The 20,187-nt window shown below is 40.0% G+C and overlaps 2 protein-coding genes across 7 annotated transcripts; one reads left to right on the forward strand and one right to left on the reverse strand.

Moving 5' to 3' along the window:
• Positions 1-63: 63 nt before the first annotated feature.
• Positions 64-8,996, reverse strand: LOC119906140 (trophinin associated protein). 5 transcript variants are annotated; one of them, XM_038723675.1, is made up of 14 exons: positions 8,839-8,996; positions 8,291-8,377; positions 7,651-7,888; positions 7,032-7,554; positions 6,271-6,380; positions 6,120-6,171; positions 4,772-4,917; positions 4,606-4,660; positions 4,429-4,508; positions 4,246-4,332; positions 3,520-3,624; positions 3,124-3,400; positions 2,858-3,060; positions 64-662 (listed from the first exon to the last, which is right to left on the reverse strand). In XM_038723675.1, exons 2-14 carry the CDS (start codon positions 8,350-8,352, stop codon positions 600-602), a joined length of 2,001 nt encoding a protein of 666 aa, XP_038579603.1. In that variant the 5' UTR covers positions 8,353-8,377; positions 8,839-8,996; the 3' UTR covers positions 64-599. The 5 variants fall into 5 exon arrangements, with proteins under 5 accessions (XP_038579603.1, XP_038579602.1, XP_038579604.1 ...); XM_038723674.1 differs by having other exon boundaries at positions 3,520-3,621; positions 4,429-4,511; XM_038723676.1 differs by having other exon boundaries at positions 2,858-3,021; positions 4,429-4,511.
• A 1,645-nt stretch (positions 8,997-10,641) lies between these two features.
• LOC119906019 (differentially expressed in FDCP 6 homolog) lies at positions 10,642-19,769 on the forward strand. 2 transcript variants are annotated; one of them, XM_038723489.1, is made up of 11 exons: positions 10,642-10,802; positions 12,333-12,482; positions 12,585-12,761; positions 13,716-13,943; positions 14,041-14,187; positions 15,978-16,086; positions 16,165-16,463; positions 16,562-16,728; positions 17,194-17,392; positions 17,971-18,061; positions 18,865-19,769. In XM_038723489.1, exons 1-11 carry the CDS (start codon positions 10,707-10,709, stop codon positions 19,059-19,061), a joined length of 1,860 nt encoding a protein of 619 aa, XP_038579417.1. In that variant the 5' UTR covers positions 10,642-10,706; the 3' UTR covers positions 19,062-19,769. The 2 variants fall into 2 exon arrangements, with proteins under 2 accessions (XP_038579417.1, XP_038579416.1); XM_038723488.1 differs by having other exon boundaries at positions 10,646-10,802; positions 12,333-12,473; positions 12,575-12,761.
• Positions 19,770-20,187: the final 418 nt, after the last annotated feature.

Consider the following 20,187-nt stretch of genomic DNA (forward strand, 5'->3'; position numbering starts at 1 on the left):
ATTACTGCATGTGTTAATCCAGTGGGATGCCTGTTAAATAATTTCAAGAGCTGACAGAAAGTATGACAGTAACATATATAAATTTATTATAAACACTGTACATCAACAACATTAATCAATCTACACAGGAAGAATCTGATGTGTTAAAAATAAAATGAAAATAACATTGCTTCGAGCCGCCCTAATCTATAAGTATACTATAGCTATAACACTGATCACAGCCAGAGTCTGCATTGACTTTATAAAACATTTATTTTTCCAACATTTAGCTTTTTATTCTCGTCATAAACATTGTTTCTAATAGGCGTACATCTACATTGACGACAAACCACAAACATGAGTGTGTGCAGTGTAAAAGATGCATTACTTAACTCAAATAACCTCCATTTTCTTTAGAAAGCATCTACAGACAGTAGTCATAAATAATGAGACCATGGGGATTGATGGGTTTCTAAAAGAAACTATACTAGCAGCATTCTTTGGACTTGTAAGGTCAGCAACAACAGTGGGACAAACATCAGTTCCATTACAAAAAGTCTCATCAGTACACCAGAGCAAGCTTATCCACAGGAAAACAAATACTGTACTTGTAGTGCAGGTTATCTCTCCTGCAGTGGAGAGCTGTGGCCAGATGAGAGCTCGCAGCCAATTGGAACAAATCTCTGGAAAAACAAAAAAAAAGATAAATATTTATATTAGCTTTCATATGTGTGACAGAAAATATTCCATGATTTTTCAGTTTTAAAGCGCTATGTGCGGTGTTGGACGTCACTGTCAAACTAAATGTAATAACTAAATATAGTAACCTGTGTTGTGAATGAAAAGACTGGTTCATTTTATAAAGGAATAAGCTTATTTGCTTTCTTGCTGGGAGTTAGATTAGGAGATTGATACCATTCACTTGTCTCTACAGTAAATATGTAGATTGGTCCAGAAGCCAAAGTAAAAACAAAAGAAACACTAAAACTCACTAATCTGTACTAAAGAAGTGTAAAAACAATTAGTAGTTGAGAATATGTGCATTACCAAAAAAAGTATTCCTTTAAACAATTTATCATGATTTTTGTTCAACACCTGCAGTGCTGTGATAATGCAGGCCGTTATTCATCACCACCACATCTGTTTGTTTGTTCGTTCCTTCGGTAGTTGAAGGAATGGCAATGCCAGTCAGAAAGTCTGTCCATTCAACATTTTAGGAGCAAGTTATCTCAACAACTACCATCCAAGTACCATGACTGATTTATTAAAGAACAATGCTGTAACGTAAGAATGATTTCAAAAATAGACATGTTAATATTTAATTAATTAATTCAAATGCAAAGTGAGTGAACAGAAGAAAAATCTAAATCAAATTTGGTGTGACCACCCTTTGCCTTAAAAAAAAAACAAAACCATCAATTCTTCTAGCGACACTATCAGATGCCTCCCTGATGGTATTGCATGATGAATAAGTGTCTGCCTGTACTTCTCAGCATTGAAGAGACAATTAATTCTAACCAAATCCCCAACTCCGTTTGTAGAAGAGCAGCCCCAAGCTTGCAAGGAACCTCCACCATGCTTCACTGTTGCCTGCAGACACTCATTCTTGTACTGCTCTCCAGCCCTTCAACGAACAAACTGCCTTCTGCTGCAGCCAAATATTAAAATTTTTGAGTTATCAGTCCTGAGCACCTGCTACCATTTTTCTGCTCCGCAGGTCCTGTGTTTTCATGCGTAGAGTTGCTTTCCCTCGTTTCCATGTCGGAGGTTTTGCTTTTTGGCCGCAAGAAGACCACTTCTGACTGGACTTTTCTGGACAGTAGATAGGTATACCAGGTTCTAACCATTTACAGCAGCTCGGAGCTGATGGCACTGCTGAACGTCTCCCAATCGCAAAGGGAAGTAAGCATGATGCGTCTTTCATCTGCTTCAGTAAGTTTCCTTGGCCGACCACTGTGACACCTCTATGGTCCTCACGTTGCCCATTCTTTGTACTTCTTCAAAACAGCTTGGACAGCACATCTGGAAACCTGTCTGTCTTGAATTTTCTGCCTGGGAGAGACCCTGCTGATTCAGTATAACTAAGATAGTAAGGTAGTTTGGAATTTGACATCAGGTCAAAATTTCTCCAATACTTCCCATCAGCCTCCGCTGTGCTTTGTGTTTAGTGCCAATTACAAAATGTTAGCATGCTAACATGCTTAACTGGGATAGGGAACATGGTAAACTTTATATCTGATAAACATCAGCATGTTAGCATTGTCACTGTGAGCATGCTGATGTTAGCATTTAGTTCAAATGCTGCAGCATGTGCCCAAGTCCTACGTTACATTGTCAAGTCAGTTTTATTTATACATAGCCTACATCATGGCTGTAGAATCGTAGTTTTGTTCATTGTTTTGTATTTCGTTTGGTATTGTTTTTTATAACATATATGCTGTTTAATAACATTGTTATATCGCATTGACATGTATTATTTTGTCAGTTGGTCAGAAAATTTAACTTATGCTGGTCATGTGTCCTTTCGTATACTTTTTTCTTTTTCTTTAAAAATATATTTTTGGGGCATTTTTGCCTTTATTTTAAAAGAGACAGGACAGTGGAGAACAGTAGGAAACAGCTCCCTGTTTCCTACTGTTGTCCAGAGATAGGGGCGTCACACAGCGAAAAGTCGCAGGCTGGACTCAAACTCGGCCCGCTTTAGTAAGGACTCAGCCTTGTACAGGGGCGAGCGCTCAACCAAGCGTTAACCACACTCCATCCTTTCATATACTTTATTGACTTTAAAAAAATATTCTGGCAGTTATTTAACATACACAGAGCACCATTAATACTGCTTTTCTGTACATGTACACTGTCTGTGGTGTGGTGTACTCACACAGGACTCTTCCATGTGCAGAATGGAGGCCAGGGGGTTTCCACAGCGGGGCAGAAGGGGGAGAAACCTGGGAGCAGCCAGGGCAGACACTGAGGTGTAGGTGGCCACCTCCTCGTCCATACGTAGCTCCTCCAGAGAAGAAAGGTGCTTACGCAGCATCGCCACTGCAGGATTCAGAGCACAAGTCTTGTGAACAATGAGGTCTGTAATAGAAAAAGTCACACTTCACAATTGTTCATACGTGCAACACTAATAATCAGTAATACCTCTGTGCAGACTTTGAACAGAAGGTTTGATCCGACAGGTTGGTTCTGACACGGATGATGTCTCTTCATCTACGGGGCCATGATGCTCGTGATGGGCGGAGCTCTCCGGTTTCTCAAAACGTGGGGCTCTGAACAGCTTTTTGCCAGTTGAGAAAAAAATTACAGACTCTCTTTGCAGTGCCTGGAAGAATGGCTGTCCTCCCACAGCCCCCTGCTCCTTCTCCTCATCGCTGTCGGCTTTGCTCGTCTCTTCCTTTTCTTCACTGTTGGTTTCACACTAGAGGAGTGAGGGAGGACACCAAACAGCATGCAGTGATTTTATAATAAATAAATAACAACAGCTTAATTCAACATGGACCTCTGTATGTAAGGTTTGAACTTCAGTTCAGTCCTTACAGTTGTGCCTTGAACTGGGAGCAGCTCTGCTTGTGTCTCTGGATCTTTGACATTGGTTCTCTGCTCGTCTTCTTGATCATCAAATAATCTCTGGACAACCTCCTGCTAACAAACAAGAAAGTCACATAAATTATGATACAGAGCAGAGTACGTCTATTTCCAGTTAACAATATACGCTGCGACGGTAGTAATAAACTGCTTGGGATCAAAACTATCATGTTATACATACTTTTCGTCTGGGGGGTATTTTAGTTATTTTATATTAAAATGCATCTTTTAATGCGACTGTGGTGCAGCATCATCACCAACCTTTAAAATTTGCAATCTTCTCTTCAAATGCTGACTGATACGAAATTAACACCTTTAGCAATCAAAACCTTGGTGGGGTTGTTTTAAGAGTGAAATGCTATTTTGACAAAAGCTATTAGCCAATACTGTTGTAGATGTTTAAACAGTTCTCTCTCCCACCAACAGATTCTACAGGGAGGACCATTACTTATGTATGTTTCTGAAACATTGCATCCATTTAGTATCGCTAGACTGAAAATATAAAAATGATCAAGCCTTTGTTATAGATACCTTGAATTTATTAAAGACCCTTCAAGTACTTTTTACACCCCGGCTACTTTGACTATGCCTGAAATTGAATCTATACATACAGATCATGTGGTTGTAAAGCACTTTCCAGAACAGATTTGTGTAATAGCTCTCTAGACATGCTCTTACCTCCTGGCGCGGCTGAAGGCTGGTTTTGCAGCTCTGCAGCCCAGGACTGCTGCTGTACGGTGACTGTTGTGTCTGCAGATGCCATTTCTGAAAAACAGCAGCATCATGAGATGAGGGAGTGACTGTGAGAAACACTATGTACCAAAGAGACAGAGTGTGAACATACAATACATGCATACTGACCATAGCAGACATGGGCTTATGCCTGGTGTTAGGGACTCTCTGTGGAGTCCATTTCTTCTGCGGAGTCTCTTTGAGTGCTACTGCTAAGGATAAAACAGCCGCGTTACATCAGGGTAAAAGGACAGATAAGGATGAATTAGGTTTTTATAAGATGAGAACAACGATTCTGCATCCTACCTGCTGATCCTCCTGTCGCCTCTGCACGATTCTTTCTAACAGGCACTCTCTGAGCCTGAAAATGGAAACACAGTGAATGTAACTGTTTTAAAAGCAATGTAATAAGCTACATTAGGTACAAAAACGTAGGAGAGCTGAAGGGAAAACATGTTTAATGTACACATACTTTGTAGATGGAAGTCTCTCTGCCTGATGGACAGACAGCGTTTCGGGGTGTGGCACCCACAGGCCCCCCACACTTCACTCCCTCGTTCTGCAAGATACTTTGCAGCGCAGCTTGGTCTGGGGAGAACTGCACCGACTTCATTAATCCTATAAGAATGGAGCATAGACTCAACAACATGCAAAGACAAATTAATATGTTTGTAATTTAACTTTATACACAACAAGGTTGTGTATAAAGTTAGCTTGCTTCTCTTAATTTCTTGTTGTCACAAGACATCATATTTGACTTGCATCTGTATTCAGTTGTTGATAGTGTAACAGAAATAACTCACTTAAAGCAATAGTTAAGCAATTTAAGAAATATATTTATTTGTTTTCTTGCTGAGAGATAGATGATAATGTAGATATCATTCTCATGTTTTAGCTGCCAGGTAGCTTAGCTTAGATTAAAAACCAGAAACGGTGAAACAACTAGCCTGGCTCCGTCCAAAGGTAACAAAACCTGCCTACTAGCTCCTCTAAAGCTCACTAATTAATATGTTATATCTTGTTTGTGGAAAGAGTTATATAATCTTTGCAGTGTTACGCAGTGTTATGTGCTGGACGATTTCTTGGCTGGGCCATGGATGTGTTAAGAGAGCTGCAAAGGACGCCAGCACTCAGCCTTGTACCACTATATCCTAGTGGCCACTGCAACGAAAATACAGTATTTTCAAATTGACCTCCATTATAAAAAGATATGTCTGTAATACTGTTGACAGGTCACTTTGAATTCTTTGTATTAAGATTTTTCAAAACCATAGAGGTTATATAGTTAGAAACATGAATGCAAATGTGCAGTGGGCCGCACAATGCAAAACCAAACCGGTAGCTGGAAAACATTTTTGGCAAATAATTCCCATTCAAGTGATTGGGCGCCATCTTTGCATCTGGTAGCCAGTGCTAGTAAATCCATGGGCTGAGCGCAGTAACTTCTTCGTATCTTGTCATCACTGTAAGTAAGGTTATGGTAAGATAACGCACCTGGCCAAGACACTGTCCATTACTTAACCCCCAATAAAAATACGACGTGTTGTTTTTACACTTTCACAATTTTTGTTACTTTTGGCGAGGCTAGCATCTCATTCAGTGCTATAAAGTCAATAAAACCATTTCCCAAAATGTCCAACTATCCCTTCAATCAAACAATTAGTTTGCAGGCCAACATTACAAATACATAAATATACCTAGATGTTGCATCACAGTTGTGTCTCACTCTAACAACAACATACATGTATGTATGCATGTATATTTATTTTTCCTTCAATCACATGCTGTATATTCAAGTAAATATTTCGACTCGTGATCACCTGTAGTGGGTCCAGCTTTTTGTCGACTCTTCATGACAGACACTCGCTGGGGCTGCAAACAACAGAATCACCAGCAAATACACAGATGGTTATTAAATATCTACAACATTAAAATGGTTTAACACACCTCAATAACAACCAACCAACCCACCAGATAGTTAAACTGTGGAGTTGCAGATCCCAGACCTGAGGCACTGATCCCCTCATTCCGGAGGATACCGAGCAAAGCTGCATGGTCATGCTGGAAATTCTCTCCCTTGTCTGAAATACAAGATAAGTACTGTACTTATGACTGCTGAAATAACTGAGATGTAGTTAACAACTAAAAAAAGAGAGCAAGCAATCATCAAAATCCCTATTGATTCTAATTAATCTAATTAATAATAAACTATAATTGTGTGTTATTGTTGTACAGGTGAGATACATTCATCTCCATGGAGAAAGTTGTTACAGCAGTATTAAAAATGGACAAAGACACAACCAAAAGCAGCCATGTAATAAATCCCATGTAATTAAGGTTAATTCGTTTTTGTTGAAACTGTTTGACAGGTGTTGATTCAACTGTATGACGGAAACTGTATTTTGAGGTGCTGTTGAATTATATTGCATTTTACAGAGAGATGTTTCTGGTTTTTAGCCTTCCCTCATTGATATGAATTGCACAGAAGCACCGGCCGTAGACGCAGTAGAATTCAACAGCAACACAAACGACATCTTTCAAAATGACCATACAGTTAAATCAACAGCTCTCTAAAACAGTTTTAACAAAAATGAACATTATTAACCTTCCTGAAGGTAGACTTTACTGCATTGGGCATTAGACTGCATAAGTTTCAGCTGGGTGTACCTAATAAACTGCCATCTGAGTCCATATACAAATGCAATGACAAGGCAACAACACGCTTAACTTACCGGTTGAGCTTGTGGAAAAATTGCCCTGCCTGGTCAGCTGCATGTTTTGGGACGTCTTGGTTGGATCTTTGAGACTAAGCAGGTTCATGTTATCCAAACAGGCCTCTGCACTAAGAGCATGCTGTGCAGAAGAAGTAGCTCTGTTTGGATGCATTGCATTATTAGGAAAGGATGAAAGATGGTTGGAAAAAGTGGCTGAAGTCTTAAATGTCTGGGAAGGACCAGACTCTCCTGAGAGCTCGGATGTATTTTGTGTAGCCTTTCCATTGGACTTCCCTGTACCTGTGGTAGAGTCCGCCTTGCTGTTTAACAAAGCTGGATTTTTAAGAGGTTTTCCAATTATGTTTTGGGTTATTAGGCGAGAATTGCACATAGTGTTGTCAGGTCTGATAGCACGAGTGCCACTCCTTAACTGTGAGACAGTTACAGGCTGTTGATTTTCAGTGGCCGTTCTTGAACTCTTAGGTTGAGATAGGTTGAAAGGTATGGGCCTGGTGCATGGCTTTTTCTTCTTAGCTTTCCCCTGGAGGAAAATTATAAAAGTTTTAAGAACATAAGAATCATCTGATATATAAATAAAAACATATTTACATTTACAGGAAGGGAAGACGGCACTTACAGCCAGAGGTTTCTCCTCCCATCTGCAGTGAGATTGGCTGAAGTCAGAGGGAGCCTGAAGATGAAGGGACTTTGCAAGCACCGGAAGCCTACTTCCACCTGGTCGCACAGGTGCCTTCCTGCCCATCTCTGAGTTTCCTGGATCCTGGTTTTCGATATCCCGGTTGGAAACGTGAGGTGCGGACATGAGTTTGGAAGACTTTTGTGGTGCTGGCATTTTGTTATGTTCATTCTTCATCCTGAGTGGAGAAAACCAGTAAGTTGCTAAATAATAAATGCTTCTATAGTAAAGCATTGATTGAAAAGTTTTGATACTGTTGTTCACTTTTTTGCTGCCTTACTTTGAAAAATATTAACATGTTTCTCCACATATTTGTCTAGTTTTTATTTAGAAAGTTCTCAAATGTTAAAATACAAGCAGCAGTGCAAGAACTTTGCCTAAAATAAAATTAAAAACACTTATAATTAAGGAACTATCTGTTCAAACAACATTACAAATCTGACATTCAATGCCAGCTTTGGGTACTTTGTAATTTATGAAATTTGGTACTTTAGATGCATTTCGAGTTGTACCACAAATGTACTAAGGTTTGATATCAAACCCTAAAGGCAGGAGAAAATAACTTCATAAAGTAGCTTACCTCAGAAAGTCACTGCGGTTTTTGTTCAGATTTTGCTGACGAAGGACTGGAGAGGAGTCCATAATGATAGCAAGGTGTGAAGAACAACTAACGTTAGAGGAACAACAAATGGCAAACACAAATTAAATTTGAGCAACCAAGCATGAAACACTATAACGTTCAAGGCTAATAGCAAACTGTAAAAGGATAGACAAAACACATAAATCATGTCCTAGCAGCAATAAAAATAAACTACAGTTCCTTCTGAAACTTTAACAATTCACAATTAAACCTCTCCAAACATAACAAAGATAGGAAGCAACAAAAACTGTATGAGGCTCTAACGTTAGAGCTTCATACCATTAAAAAGACTTTACAGGCATTAAATAATGAAATTTAGTAGCGAAGCCTGCGTACAGTACAAACCAACGTGTTTACCAGCCAACATTAAGAGTAACGTTAAATTATATTTAAGTTTACTCGATCAGAGGGCTAACGTTAAATGTCAAGTATTTTTTCGTTAGCAGCTACATAGGCACGTAGAGCCGTTTATTACATACGTTACATACTTTCAAAAAGGAAAGTGATCCCTGTTACTTCCTTCTGTGCATCCAATTAAGTGTTTATAATACAAGTGATTCCAAATGTCTTGGTTTTCGAGGCGTTTTGTACAGATTTAAAGATCCCTTGTTATGTCCTTTCATACCGCAGTCGGCTGTCAACTTCCTGGACTCGCAGCAGTTTGTAAAAAGCACGCTTCGCCATTGGTCAAAATTAGAAGCCGCACCAACCAATGACTGCGCGCACTTTGATCATGACAATTTCGTCGACCAATGAAAACGGATTTTCATAAACAGCTCCATGGTAACGCCGCGAAAGTTGTGATTGATTTTTTTTTTGCCGCGGTATGCCCCCCACCAGAGATTTGTAGTCCAATTGTCTTCAGCTGTTTTTCTTTCAGATACTTCTTGATAATATACAAATTTTTACATATTATTATTTCATAATCATAACTATTATAAAACTAAATGTACGTAATGTAATGTTTATAATTAGACAAGACTAAAAACTGTGGTTTGACATTAACACAGTCTTAACTAAAGTTGACCAGTCCTAGTCAAATAAGTAATTTTGTAAAAATATTGTATAATATATAGTCATCATGGGAATAATGCATTATTTGGCTTGTTTGTAAGTAACTATTTATTGTATTGCATTTATGTTTTTTATTTTAACGACTTTCTAATTTCAAAGGATACTTTGCAGAGGAGTGTTTAATTTTATATGCTACCATATTTTAATATACACTAAATTATATGTTGTGTGTGTAGCATGAAGGAACAACAAATTTAATTTCATTATGCAGCCTTGTGCTGTATAATGACAAACAATCATACCTTGTACCTTGAGGAGATTGAGATGTAGTTACATCATCGCTATGTGCTGCTGCATGATGTCACCATAAATAGGCTACTAAATCATTAATTAACACTACCACGCAGTTTAATAGGCAAACAGTTGAGTTACTCCTGCAGTCTGCTTATTGTTAAAGCAGTGCAAAAGACTCGAATAAACAACAAACAAGTCAACTGTTAGGCTTAAAATTAGCTAAATCAAACCCGAGCTAAAGCTAAGTGCTAAAAGTTTGCTAAGACCTAAAATTATCATTACTAAACCAAAGACAAACATTTTGCTATGTCGCATATAATAAAATAACCTGATTTCTACGTTATATCTTTAAGACACTTAAACGCCACATCTCGAGGTCTCACGTGTGACAGTACTTAGATTTACATTTATTCATTTAGCTGACGCTTTTATCCAAAGCGACTTACAATTGCTATACATGTCAGAGGTCGCACACCTCTGGAGTAACTAGGTGTCTTGCTCAGGGACACAATGGTGGATGAGTCACAGTGGGGAATTGAACCCGGGTCTACTTGTAATTTCTATACTATTACCTGCTCTTGAAGGCAGCAGTGGTGGAAAGTATGTAGTCACAATCTTTGAGAAAGAATTCGGGGTATTTATTTTAAACTTTACTCGAGTATTTAAATGTTATGCTACATTTATTTGACATCTTAAATTACGCTGACTTTGCAGCTTAAGATTTTAGGCCACTGAAAAACAATATGACACATTTATAAAACATGATGCCTTGGTAATGCGTTTTTATATACAGTCTATGGTTAATACCTGTCAATATACTTATCAAAATCTGCTCCACTTCGACCACCTACCTATCAAATCATAATGCATCAGTAAGTCAGTGACTGCAGACGTCCTGCAGGTGTCACTGCCTGGTAAAGCCCCATGCCTGCCTGACAGCCGCAACACAGTGTGGGTGTCTACTTGTCACCCATGGGCCCTGTGTCAACAGCAGAGGGAAGAAGAAGAGACGTAGAGGAAGAAACCAGAAAGTAACTGTGCTGCAGACATGGACCTGCGGTCTGAGCTGCTCAAGTCCATCTGGTACGGTTTCACAGCCCTGGATCTGGAGCAGAGTGGTAAGGTGTCCAAGTCTCAGCTGAAGGTGAGTGGAGGGTCCTCTACCTGGAAAATTGGACTTTAGGAAACCTTTTTTTCCACTGAGATATCACTCTCTTTTTTACTCTGCTGCCTCATTTCCTACCTCAGTTCATATTCAATCACGTGGGCTCGCTGTGAGGAAGATGTGGTGAAAATATTAGCAGTGTTCAGCAAACTAAATTTCACAATGTTTGTGTTATTTGGTCTTTGCTGTATTTGATTCGGTGCTTCAGGAAATAAGGGTGTGCGCAATCAGATATTACTCACCATACTGAATATTTCCTGTGTGTATCTCTGTTTTTAAACCACATACTGTCCAACAAGGAACAAATTTGCTCCCTAAATTTTGAGTAAAATGCTTTCGCTGCTGAAAGAGGGCACAATATGCTCCTCTGTCTGGCAAGAGTATGAGAGAGACAGTTTGCTCTCAGTCTGTATATGAATGGGAGCCCTCATCTCCATGTTGTGCTTACACTGGGCCTCCATGTACCAGCTTGTAGTGCAATGGGTCCTCTGGCACTGGACCTGTCCAGAGAACAGCCTGTTGAATAGAGTATCTTCACAACATGAGCCACTGTACGTCAAAAGGACATTGTTACAGTTAACACAAAGTGACAAAGTGGAAACGTGTTGGTGATTGTTGTCTCTTGCCACAAGGCATCAATGAAGCCACTGTATTTTTGTTGATCTCACTGTTATGTCATTTGGTCTTGGTGTGGATCAGACTCCATTTCCAGCCACCTCCACGTCCCTGCAATGTGCTGCCTGCCGCTCCTGGCTCACAGCGAGTCAGCCTCATGACTTGGCTTATCCCCCTCATGCATGCCGCCTGTGCACAGGCACCATGTTCTTAAGACGCCCTCAGAAGCAAGCCGTTTGCATGCCACGGCCTCAAAGCTGACAGATGTTGTAGTGCACTGGAGACTAGAGACAGGATGTGGTTATGGCTCAACACACGGAGACTGCTTGTCTGATAACATGCATCCAGTATCTCATGTCGTTGCACACTCTCAGTTGAAGAAATTTATAGCATTGAAAGCCTGGTTATATTGAGTAAACCCCTCTTTGACGCACACTGATACATTTAGGAGTTTGTGTTGCTTATAGCTTATGGATATTTGATGTATAGAGCTGGTGTTAAAATTAAATTTGGTTTGATTGATTTTAAACCAAATAAAAATGTTCTTTTTGAAGTTCAAACTTTGTGGGTGCCTCAAAACACCACCCACGTTTTCTACTATAGTTTTTCACACAAACATGCGTGCAGACAAAATTATGTTTAGAGAAATACGATGCAGCAGAAATTCAAAACTTCAGTTCCCTAAAGGTCTGAATTGCTTAGTAAGTAACACAAAGGTTTCATCCCATCACCCAAGCTCAACAGTCCACTAGATATACTGTAATGTAGTTTTGTCAATAATGTAACATCAGCATTCATGCCGGTTAAACTTTATCGAATTAGCTCTGCATCTCTCTGCTCCGGTGTGTTGTCCTTTCTGTAAATATGTCTGTCCTGTGCATTGTGATTTTTCAGGTGCTATCCCACAACCTGTGCACAGTCTTGAGTATCCCACATGACCCAGTTGCTTTGGAGGAGCACTTCAGGGATGATGATGACGGTCCAGTTTCCAGTCAGGGTTATATGCCTTACCTCAACAAATACATCCTGGATAAGGTGAGAAAAGCACAACTATATGCTCCTTTTTATGTCACTTTGCATTGCTGTGTGGTCAAGAATGCTGTCAGAGTTTTCTCAAACCCATTTTGTTGTTGTAGGTTGTTGAAGGGTCTTTTATTAAAAGAAAACGTAGATGAGCTTTGTTGGACTCTTACGGCAAAGAAAAACTACCGGACAGACAAAACCAGCAGCACTGTCCTGCCGGAGAAGGATGCTTTTCGGCTTTGGTGCCTTTTTAATTTTCTCTCTGAGGACAAGTACCCTTTGGTGATGGTCCCTGATGAGGTTGGTTCAACTAGAATGTATTTAGAAATAAAGGGATTTCTTCACACTGACTCATTACAATTTCTATCACAAAACAGATACTTAAAAAAAAGTAGAGTAATAGAAAAGTATTTTCTATTGTAAGATCATATAAGCAAGCTAATGTGCACATCTGGAAGTCATAGTTGATCATAGCTGCGTATGATGATAGTGACACTTGTTTCTAAATTTAGCCTCATGGATATTTAAACTTATTGTGCTCTGTTGTCTGTAGTCAGTAATCCGTGACCTAAAAATGGAGTTGGATCTTTTACAACCACTGAATGCACCCTGGCTGAAACCTTGTTTCTTGCCATGATGGAACACGGTGCTCTTTTCATGCAGCAGTGTGGGCTTGTTTCTCACTTGCAAATTCTCATTTTGGTTTCCTGTTGCGTTTTTTTCTCAGCTCCTGCCAAGAGAAAGACCTAAATTTCAAGGGCAGTTTAGTTTCTATCACGCTGAGTTTAAGAAAACATTATCCAGTTTTATTTTGGTACGTGCTTCACACGCCAACCTCTGACAAAGAAGTCTGTGGTGTAATAAGTACCACAGTGTCGTAAATACTGTTACTAAAGTGCGCTTCTTGTGCCCTGTCTGATGTGATCTTTACTGGTGATGCTTTACGTTGAAAATTGGAAACTACAAATCAAAGTGCACAAATAAAACAAACCAGATTTCTCTGCCTACTAACCATTCATTGTGAATTGTGAATTGTAGTGAACTGTAGTGAAGTAAACAAAAACCTTCAGAGGGAAGTAAAATAAAACTAGAATTAAGTAGAAACACTTCAAAGTTAAAAAAGGTACTTGATTATAGTAAAATAAATTACCTTAGTTACTTAATTATGTCCTCCTTTGAACTTAATTCGGCAAAGACAGATAATTCAACTGAAGTCTTTCACTCTCAAGATCTTTAGTTTCTTTTCCTTTCTAGGTGGAATACCTCCTCAAGAAGATATGCATGGCTATGACTATTGAGTTCAATTGTGTTGAGTTAGAGGACTTCTTCTCCCAAGAGTCAGTGCAGCAGAGCGGCATCACAGTTTGGGTTTTTCTGGAGATGATGAACTCCGGAAAGATTACCCGAGGAATGGATAAAAGCATAATCAGCATGGCAATAGAGGAAATATACAGGGAGATAGTTGGTGATGTCCTCAAAGAGGTAGGAGACACCTCTGCCACCAGAAGTGTGTGTTTTGGCGCCTGATGTGCTCTGTGTTTGACAGTTTATATGTGTGTGTCGGTCGGGGGGCACGCAGGGTTATCTGTGGAAGAAAGGCCAGCTAAGAAGGAACTGGAAGGAACGCTGGTTCACCTTAAGGCCGAGCAACTTGTCCTACTACACCGGGGAGGACCGCAAAGACTGCCAGGGCAACATAGTCCTGGATGGGAACTGTTGTGTGGAGGTAAGCAGCAGGAGATGATCACCTTTCAAATATAAACACTGCTCACACAGGTTAAAAACTTTTAATAACAATGTATTCTTTGTCAGTTTGTCCAGAAAAGAAAAACACGCTGCTCATTTGCTTTTTCTTACATACATTAAGTCAAAATATCATTCTTTAAGCCAGCGGTTCCCAGCGTAGGGGTGGGGGGACTCCCCCAAGGTGTTGCAAGATGAAACTGAGAGGGTCACAGATTGACTTCCCTCCTATTTCTTTTCTGAAAGGTGTTACCTCTTCAGGAGTCAAAAGAAAGAAGTCAAATAAAACACTCAGTTCTGTGGTTGCAGCAGCAGCATAAGGGCAGAAATAAGTATGTGCAGATGAATAGAGAAAAAAATTAAAATTAAGAGGTATATCAAACAAATTAAAACAAGAATATGATAGTATAGTAAGTACAAAATAGCAGATTAAAGGACAATTAAAGACAAAATTACAAGGTAAAGTGACAGTGGTGTGATTAATAGCAGCAGAGTCAGCAAATCTAGTATATGAATCCATCCTACACCAGATTAATATAGAGTCAGAGAAATTGTCTTTTTACTCCCATGTGTTCCTGTTCTGTGCCAAAACTTGGCACCTACATTACCCACAATTCAACTTGACCACTGACAATTTGGTCAGAGATTTGAGTGTGTTATGCTAGTAGCGGCTAGTGTACCCTCAAGCAGAGATGACGCACGGGTTTCAAGAACTCCACACACTTTTTCTAACTTGTAACCTTCAGCCCCAACCATTTATCAGATTTTACGCAGCTGCCTCTGGCACCACAAAAAGGTTTTATACAACTTTATTCAAATATGCATTAGCACTCCCCAAGACCTGTAAACAGACGTTGATAGGTGAAATCAGTGGAGTTTCCCTTTAACACGTCAATAGAAAATGTTCACATAGCCCCCAGAAAGCACAATAAAAGTGGAATTAGCAATTGTAAAATGATGGCAAACATTTTAAAAATTGCATCATGTTTTACAAGTATTCACATTTTTATCTTACTACTCAGTTTTCTGTCAAGATGTAGATTAAAGAGAAAGGGGGAGCTACTGTAGATGAGTGGCAAATGACATGTCACTAATCACTAAAGTACCTCCCCCTCTCTCCCAAAAAAACCCCACCAACACCAAGGAGGGAAAAAATGCACAACCCTCCTCCTTTTCTGAACCCCCAATAATTTTCATGCAGTCTCCGAGTAGACATAGCTTCGTGTTTAGGTGCAATAATCCTAAAAGGATCATCAAGTCTATAGAAAGCAGTTGAACCCTGAATGTCTTGTCTCATAATCTGATATCAGATTTCCTCACAAATCTCACAAAGCTCCCGGAACTGAACTCAAGATTAGTCGGCAGTCAGGTGATCGTTACCTGGGCTGCTTTGCTGGCTTTTGACATTGAACACTGAGTCAATTATTAGCCCACCAATGCCGCGCGGTACCACACTGAGTAATGACAAACACAAAGCAGGTCAAGCTCTGTTATTTGTTCAGCAGGGGCACTACACACCGCACCATGTGTTACTCCAAAGGAAAAACAAGCAATCATTCTGAAACCATGCTTTATTATAGGAAGTAGACGATGATCAAATAGTGTTTGGTCATTCAAAATGGACCAAAAACATCCTTTCCCAGTGAGTTCACAGTTTATTTCCTCACCCCTGTATATTTAAGAAATGGTCACACCAAATGTAAAAAGAAAAAAAAAACAATGCAGGATGAAGGGATTTATCGATAAAGAATAATGTTTCTCCTTGTTGAACAGGTGCTACCAGATCGGGATGGGAAGCGGTGCATGTTTTGTCTGAAAACCCTCTCCAAGACTTATGAGATGAGCGCCTCAGACACCAAACAGAGACAGGAGTGGACTACAGGTCAGAGGAGATGAGACATGGATTGATCTTAAAAGCGTCTCCCTCATTTCAAGACACTAAACATTGTCTCCTTCACAGCCATTCAAACAGCAATCAGGCTGCACGTGGAGGGGAAAAAGTCCCTGCACAAAGATTTGAAGCTGAAGCGGCGTGAACAGCGGGAGCAGCGGGAGAAGAGGCGGCAGTCCAAGGAGGAGGAGCTGCAGAGGCTGCGGGCCCTGCAGGAGGAACGGGAGCGTAAGCTTGCGGAGTTGGAACTCCTGAAGGAGGCGCAAAAGCAGGCCCAGGCGCTTATGGAGCAGGACGAGCAGAGGAGGCGCCAGCAGCACGAACAGCTCCAGCGGGCCTTGGAGGTCCAGCTGCGGGAGGCTGAGGAGGTGAGTGTGGAGGCAAAGAAGGGAGGAGGGAAAGAAAGAGGTTCAGAAGGAGAAAGATGTGAGTGGTCGTTCATTTGCTTCCTGCTGTGTGTCTCAAGGCTCGGGTCAGTATGCAGGCAGAGATGGCTCTGAAAGAGGAGGAAGCAGAGAGGCAGAGGAAGAGGATCCAGGAGCTGGAGGAGATGCAGAAGCGCTTGGAGGAGGCGCTGCAGCAGGAGATCAAAGCCAGGCTGGATGAGGAGGCCTTCCGCTACGCTCAAGCAGGGTAGAGTGTTACATGCTGCCAGTCATCTCCACTAACACGTGATTGGAGACCTATATATACTTTCACAGCACAGATAAGTCATTTGTTTGAGTTAAGAGCCTGAAAACACTAATCTGCGAGCCGTAAGCAGGGAGGTGCTTTTGTGTGCCGACGGCAGATATTTAGCTCAGCTGCTGAAAGGAGTTTAATCTTGCGTTATGTTCCTGAGGAAGTTGAGCTGCCACAGAGGAAGTTGTTAAACGAAGCCATCACCCAGATCTATTGTGTCGCTGTTTCTGTGTTCTCAGCCTTCTCAAGTGAGTTATTCGGGTGAACTGTTAACGCAAATATGCAAACAGGCCCTGTGCATCTTTGCTCACAACAACGTCTGCAACATTTCATAAATAGCCATTAAACAGTGAGGAGGAGTCAATCATGCGATTCTTAGGAGTAAAGGTTACTCCTTGTGTTTGCTGTTGTGTCTAGGTTACTGGCCGAGGAGGAGGAGAAAATGAAGGCCCTGATGGCCCTGCAGGAGGAACAGGAGGAGTACATCCTGAAGACACAGAGGGAGAAGCAGGAGCTGAAACAGGAAATGGAGGCCAAGTCCCGGGACCTGGAGGAGGCACAGAGGCAGCTGGAGGAGGTCCGCGCCAACCGGCACAGGGTTGACCAGGATGTAGTGGTAAGAACACAAAAATTATAAATAAAATATAAGAAAGTAATGATCACCACAACAGATAAGTTATCGTCCCTTATCTCTGAAATGTCGCTGTTTGGCTTGAATTTTATGCTGTACAAATGTTAGGTTGAATTTCAAGCCTGTACTACTATTACTATTTCACTTCATTTTAGGTATTTATTTGTATATAACTTCATATATATATGTTGTGATACACGACAGCTCATTACAACATGCAGTAGAACACAGACATTAATGAAACCAAACAGGCTTATTATAATCTGTCCTTCAAAACAGTTCAGTGATTTCAAAGTCCAACCAAAACCACAGTTTTAAACAAGTTTCTAACACCGGAGTCTGACCAGTTCTCTTATGCTCAAAATACTTTTTTTTATTTATCTGGAGTTACTACTATTGCTTGATTACTTTGATTCATTTTATGGATTTTATGTTGACAGAACATATCTTATTACTGATATTTATATTAGTTGTAGTTGGTGGTAATGCTAATAATAGCATATATCTTCATTGTGTGTGGGCAACCGGCGTTTTAACAAGCTGCTCTTTTTTTTCTCTGACAGGCCGCCCAGAGGAAACTTCGCCAGGCGAGCACCAACGTCAAACACTGGAACGTCCAGATGAACAGACTGATGCGACCGATCGGACCAGGCGGTATGTTCCATCTGCAGATCATGCATTGTGTGACGTGACAGCATTTAAAGAGCTTGAATTTGAATGAATGTGTGTTTCCATCCACTAGTGAATATTAGAAGCTGAGCATATCAAGATAAACAGCTAATTCTTCTGTTGCCAATATCCCATTTTAACAAGAAGAGGTCAAACCTCAAATGCTGGAAAACAATGTGCAAAGCGTGACGGAAATATGACTTTTCGGTTTGTTTCATAAATTAATCTGAGGAACATTACAGTCTCCTCATGGCTCTGGAGATTTTGAGGCTGTTTTTAATGTGAAAATTTAAAATCTGCATGAAAACAGCTTGATGGAAACACCTTATTACAAGTCAAGATGTTGGCTGTGAAAAAAGGTCTAATGTCTGATAGTAAAACTTACAACTGTGTTTCGCTGACAAACAAGTCACCTTATATTATGCTGTGACACGTGTGTATTGAAAATAATCATGTATGTTTTATGCATGCTACAGTCAACATTTGAATTATTTCCCCAGAATGTGCTGTAGGTTACTGAATGCCAGCGTGAAATACCGTGGCTGTGGCTCGGATGACATTTAACATTGCTTTAAGTAAAGACACCATTTTCTTAGATGAAAGATTGTTTGCGATTAAAGAGATGGTAGATACATTTCACACTGTTCTGTAAATATACTTCCTTAAATTTCTAAAATTCTTGTTTTTTTCAACAAGTGAATGTCTTCTCTATGACACAGACCCATGAGTCTGATTTAATTTGCCTGCTGTAACCTTAATTTTCTGATTTGTGGCTCCCTTGCTTTTAGAGAAGAGACCATCGTTGGGGAGCTCCTTCTCATCCTTCCAGATCCCAACACAGAGAGATCCCGGGCTGCGTCTCAGAAGGCGATCAGGATCAGAGGATCAGGACGAGGAGAGCAAAGAAAATGTGGACAACAGAGCTGGGTCTGATTTAGAGAAACGCCACTCCCATGCCTCTAATGGAGACATGGACATCCCCTAAAACCATGAATCAGAGAGGCTGCGTAGGTCGCTTCTAGTCACTCTGAGGTTTTCTGAGATGGCTGTCTACAATGTGTGAACAATTTGAAAACAGTGGGACATCTGCACTTAAAACTGAATTTACAGTACTACTATTTCTTTTAAATGTTGAATTTACTGACCTCATTTCACAGACGGCGGCAGTTTCAAATATTTAATGAGAAGTTTGCATTTGCAGAACTCACTGCTCAACTAATGCTTTGACTGCGACCTGTGTGAGGCCTGTTCTGGACATAAACGATACCTCAGTGCAAAGAAAATGAGCTATAAGCAAGATCCTGAAAGTACAAAGTACGTTGTGATGTTTAAAGGCTAATAATTACTTACAATACAATGAAGCTCATTTGTTTAGCTCTGTAATATAGACACATAACAATGTTTCATTTTTTAAATATGTATTTTTGGGGGAGTGGAGGTTGGCTTTACTTTGATGAAGACAGTTGGTTCAGGATTAGAGTTGACTGCAATTTCAGTCGAAGAGTATCACTCCTGATAAACAGGAAAGAGAGAGAGAAAGAGAGAACTTCCTGTTTCTACTGTCAGTTAACATTATTGTAAATAAAGGAGTGAAGTGATGACTTAACCTGATTTCTTCCTTTATCTTTACTGTGTTAAATTGAAGCGCCACTTTACAGAATGAACAGCTGAAATAAATAATATTTAAAGTACATTAAATATGTTTTTTAATGACTGACATTTTAATAAAGACCACACAGTGGAACGAGCTGAAGCCCGCACTGCTGAATTTGCAAACTGCACGTCCGCTTTAGTTTTGAATTTGAGTCCACCTCATTTGTTCATTGTCAAAATGTGTCATCACCGACTAATTTGAGGCTCTCACTGATAAAACCACAAGGAAACAGAGACATCCACTGACAAAACGAGCAAACTACATGGGGTGATTTTTCAAAAAAAGTCTCATTATTTACATACTGAATAGTTTTATCAATCCGTTTTAACAGACTTTTCCCCTTTTTGTTTGGTCTATTTTTTATTCTCATTTGCAATAATTCATGTAGAAACAGAAACAATTACCAACCATAAAATAAATAAGTACATTTATTTCAAATATATAGTATTAATAGACT

The sequence above is a fragment of the Micropterus salmoides genome, unplaced genomic scaffold (genome assembly GCF_014851395.1).
Source record: "Micropterus salmoides isolate LMB-PRFRI ecotype aquatic unplaced genomic scaffold, ASM1485139v1 Ms_hic_scaffold_16, whole genome shotgun sequence".
In the NCBI taxonomy this organism is placed as follows: Eukaryota; Metazoa; Chordata; class Actinopteri; order Centrarchiformes; family Centrarchidae; genus Micropterus; species Micropterus salmoides.

Bases quoted from the DNA above. Each gene is read 5' to 3' on its own strand.
- LOC119906140 (XM_038723673.1), bottom strand. From the start codon at position 8,352: ATGGACTCCTCTCCAGTCCTTCGTCAGCAAAATCTGAACAAAAACCGC. The intron at 7,555-7,650 runs GTAAGTGCCGTC...ATTTTCCTCCAG, and splicing joins GGGAGGAGAAACCTCTGGCT to GGGAAAGCTAAGAAGAAAAA. The intron at 6,381-7,031 runs GTAAGTTAAGCG...CTTGTATTTCAG, and splicing joins TTTTTCCACAAGCTCAACCG to ACAAGGGAGAGAATTTCCAG.
- LOC119906019 (XM_038723489.1), top strand. From the start codon at position 10,707: ATGGACCTGCGGTCTGAGCTGCTCAAGTCCATCTGGTACGGTTTCACA. The intron at 12,483-12,584 runs GCACAACTATAT...AGGTTGTTGAAG, and splicing joins TCCTGGATAAGGTGAGAAAA to GGTCTTTTATTAAAAGAAAA. The intron at 12,762-13,715 runs GTTGGTTCAACT...TTTCCTTTCTAG, and splicing joins TGGTGATGGTCCCTGATGAG to GTGGAATACCTCCTCAAGAA.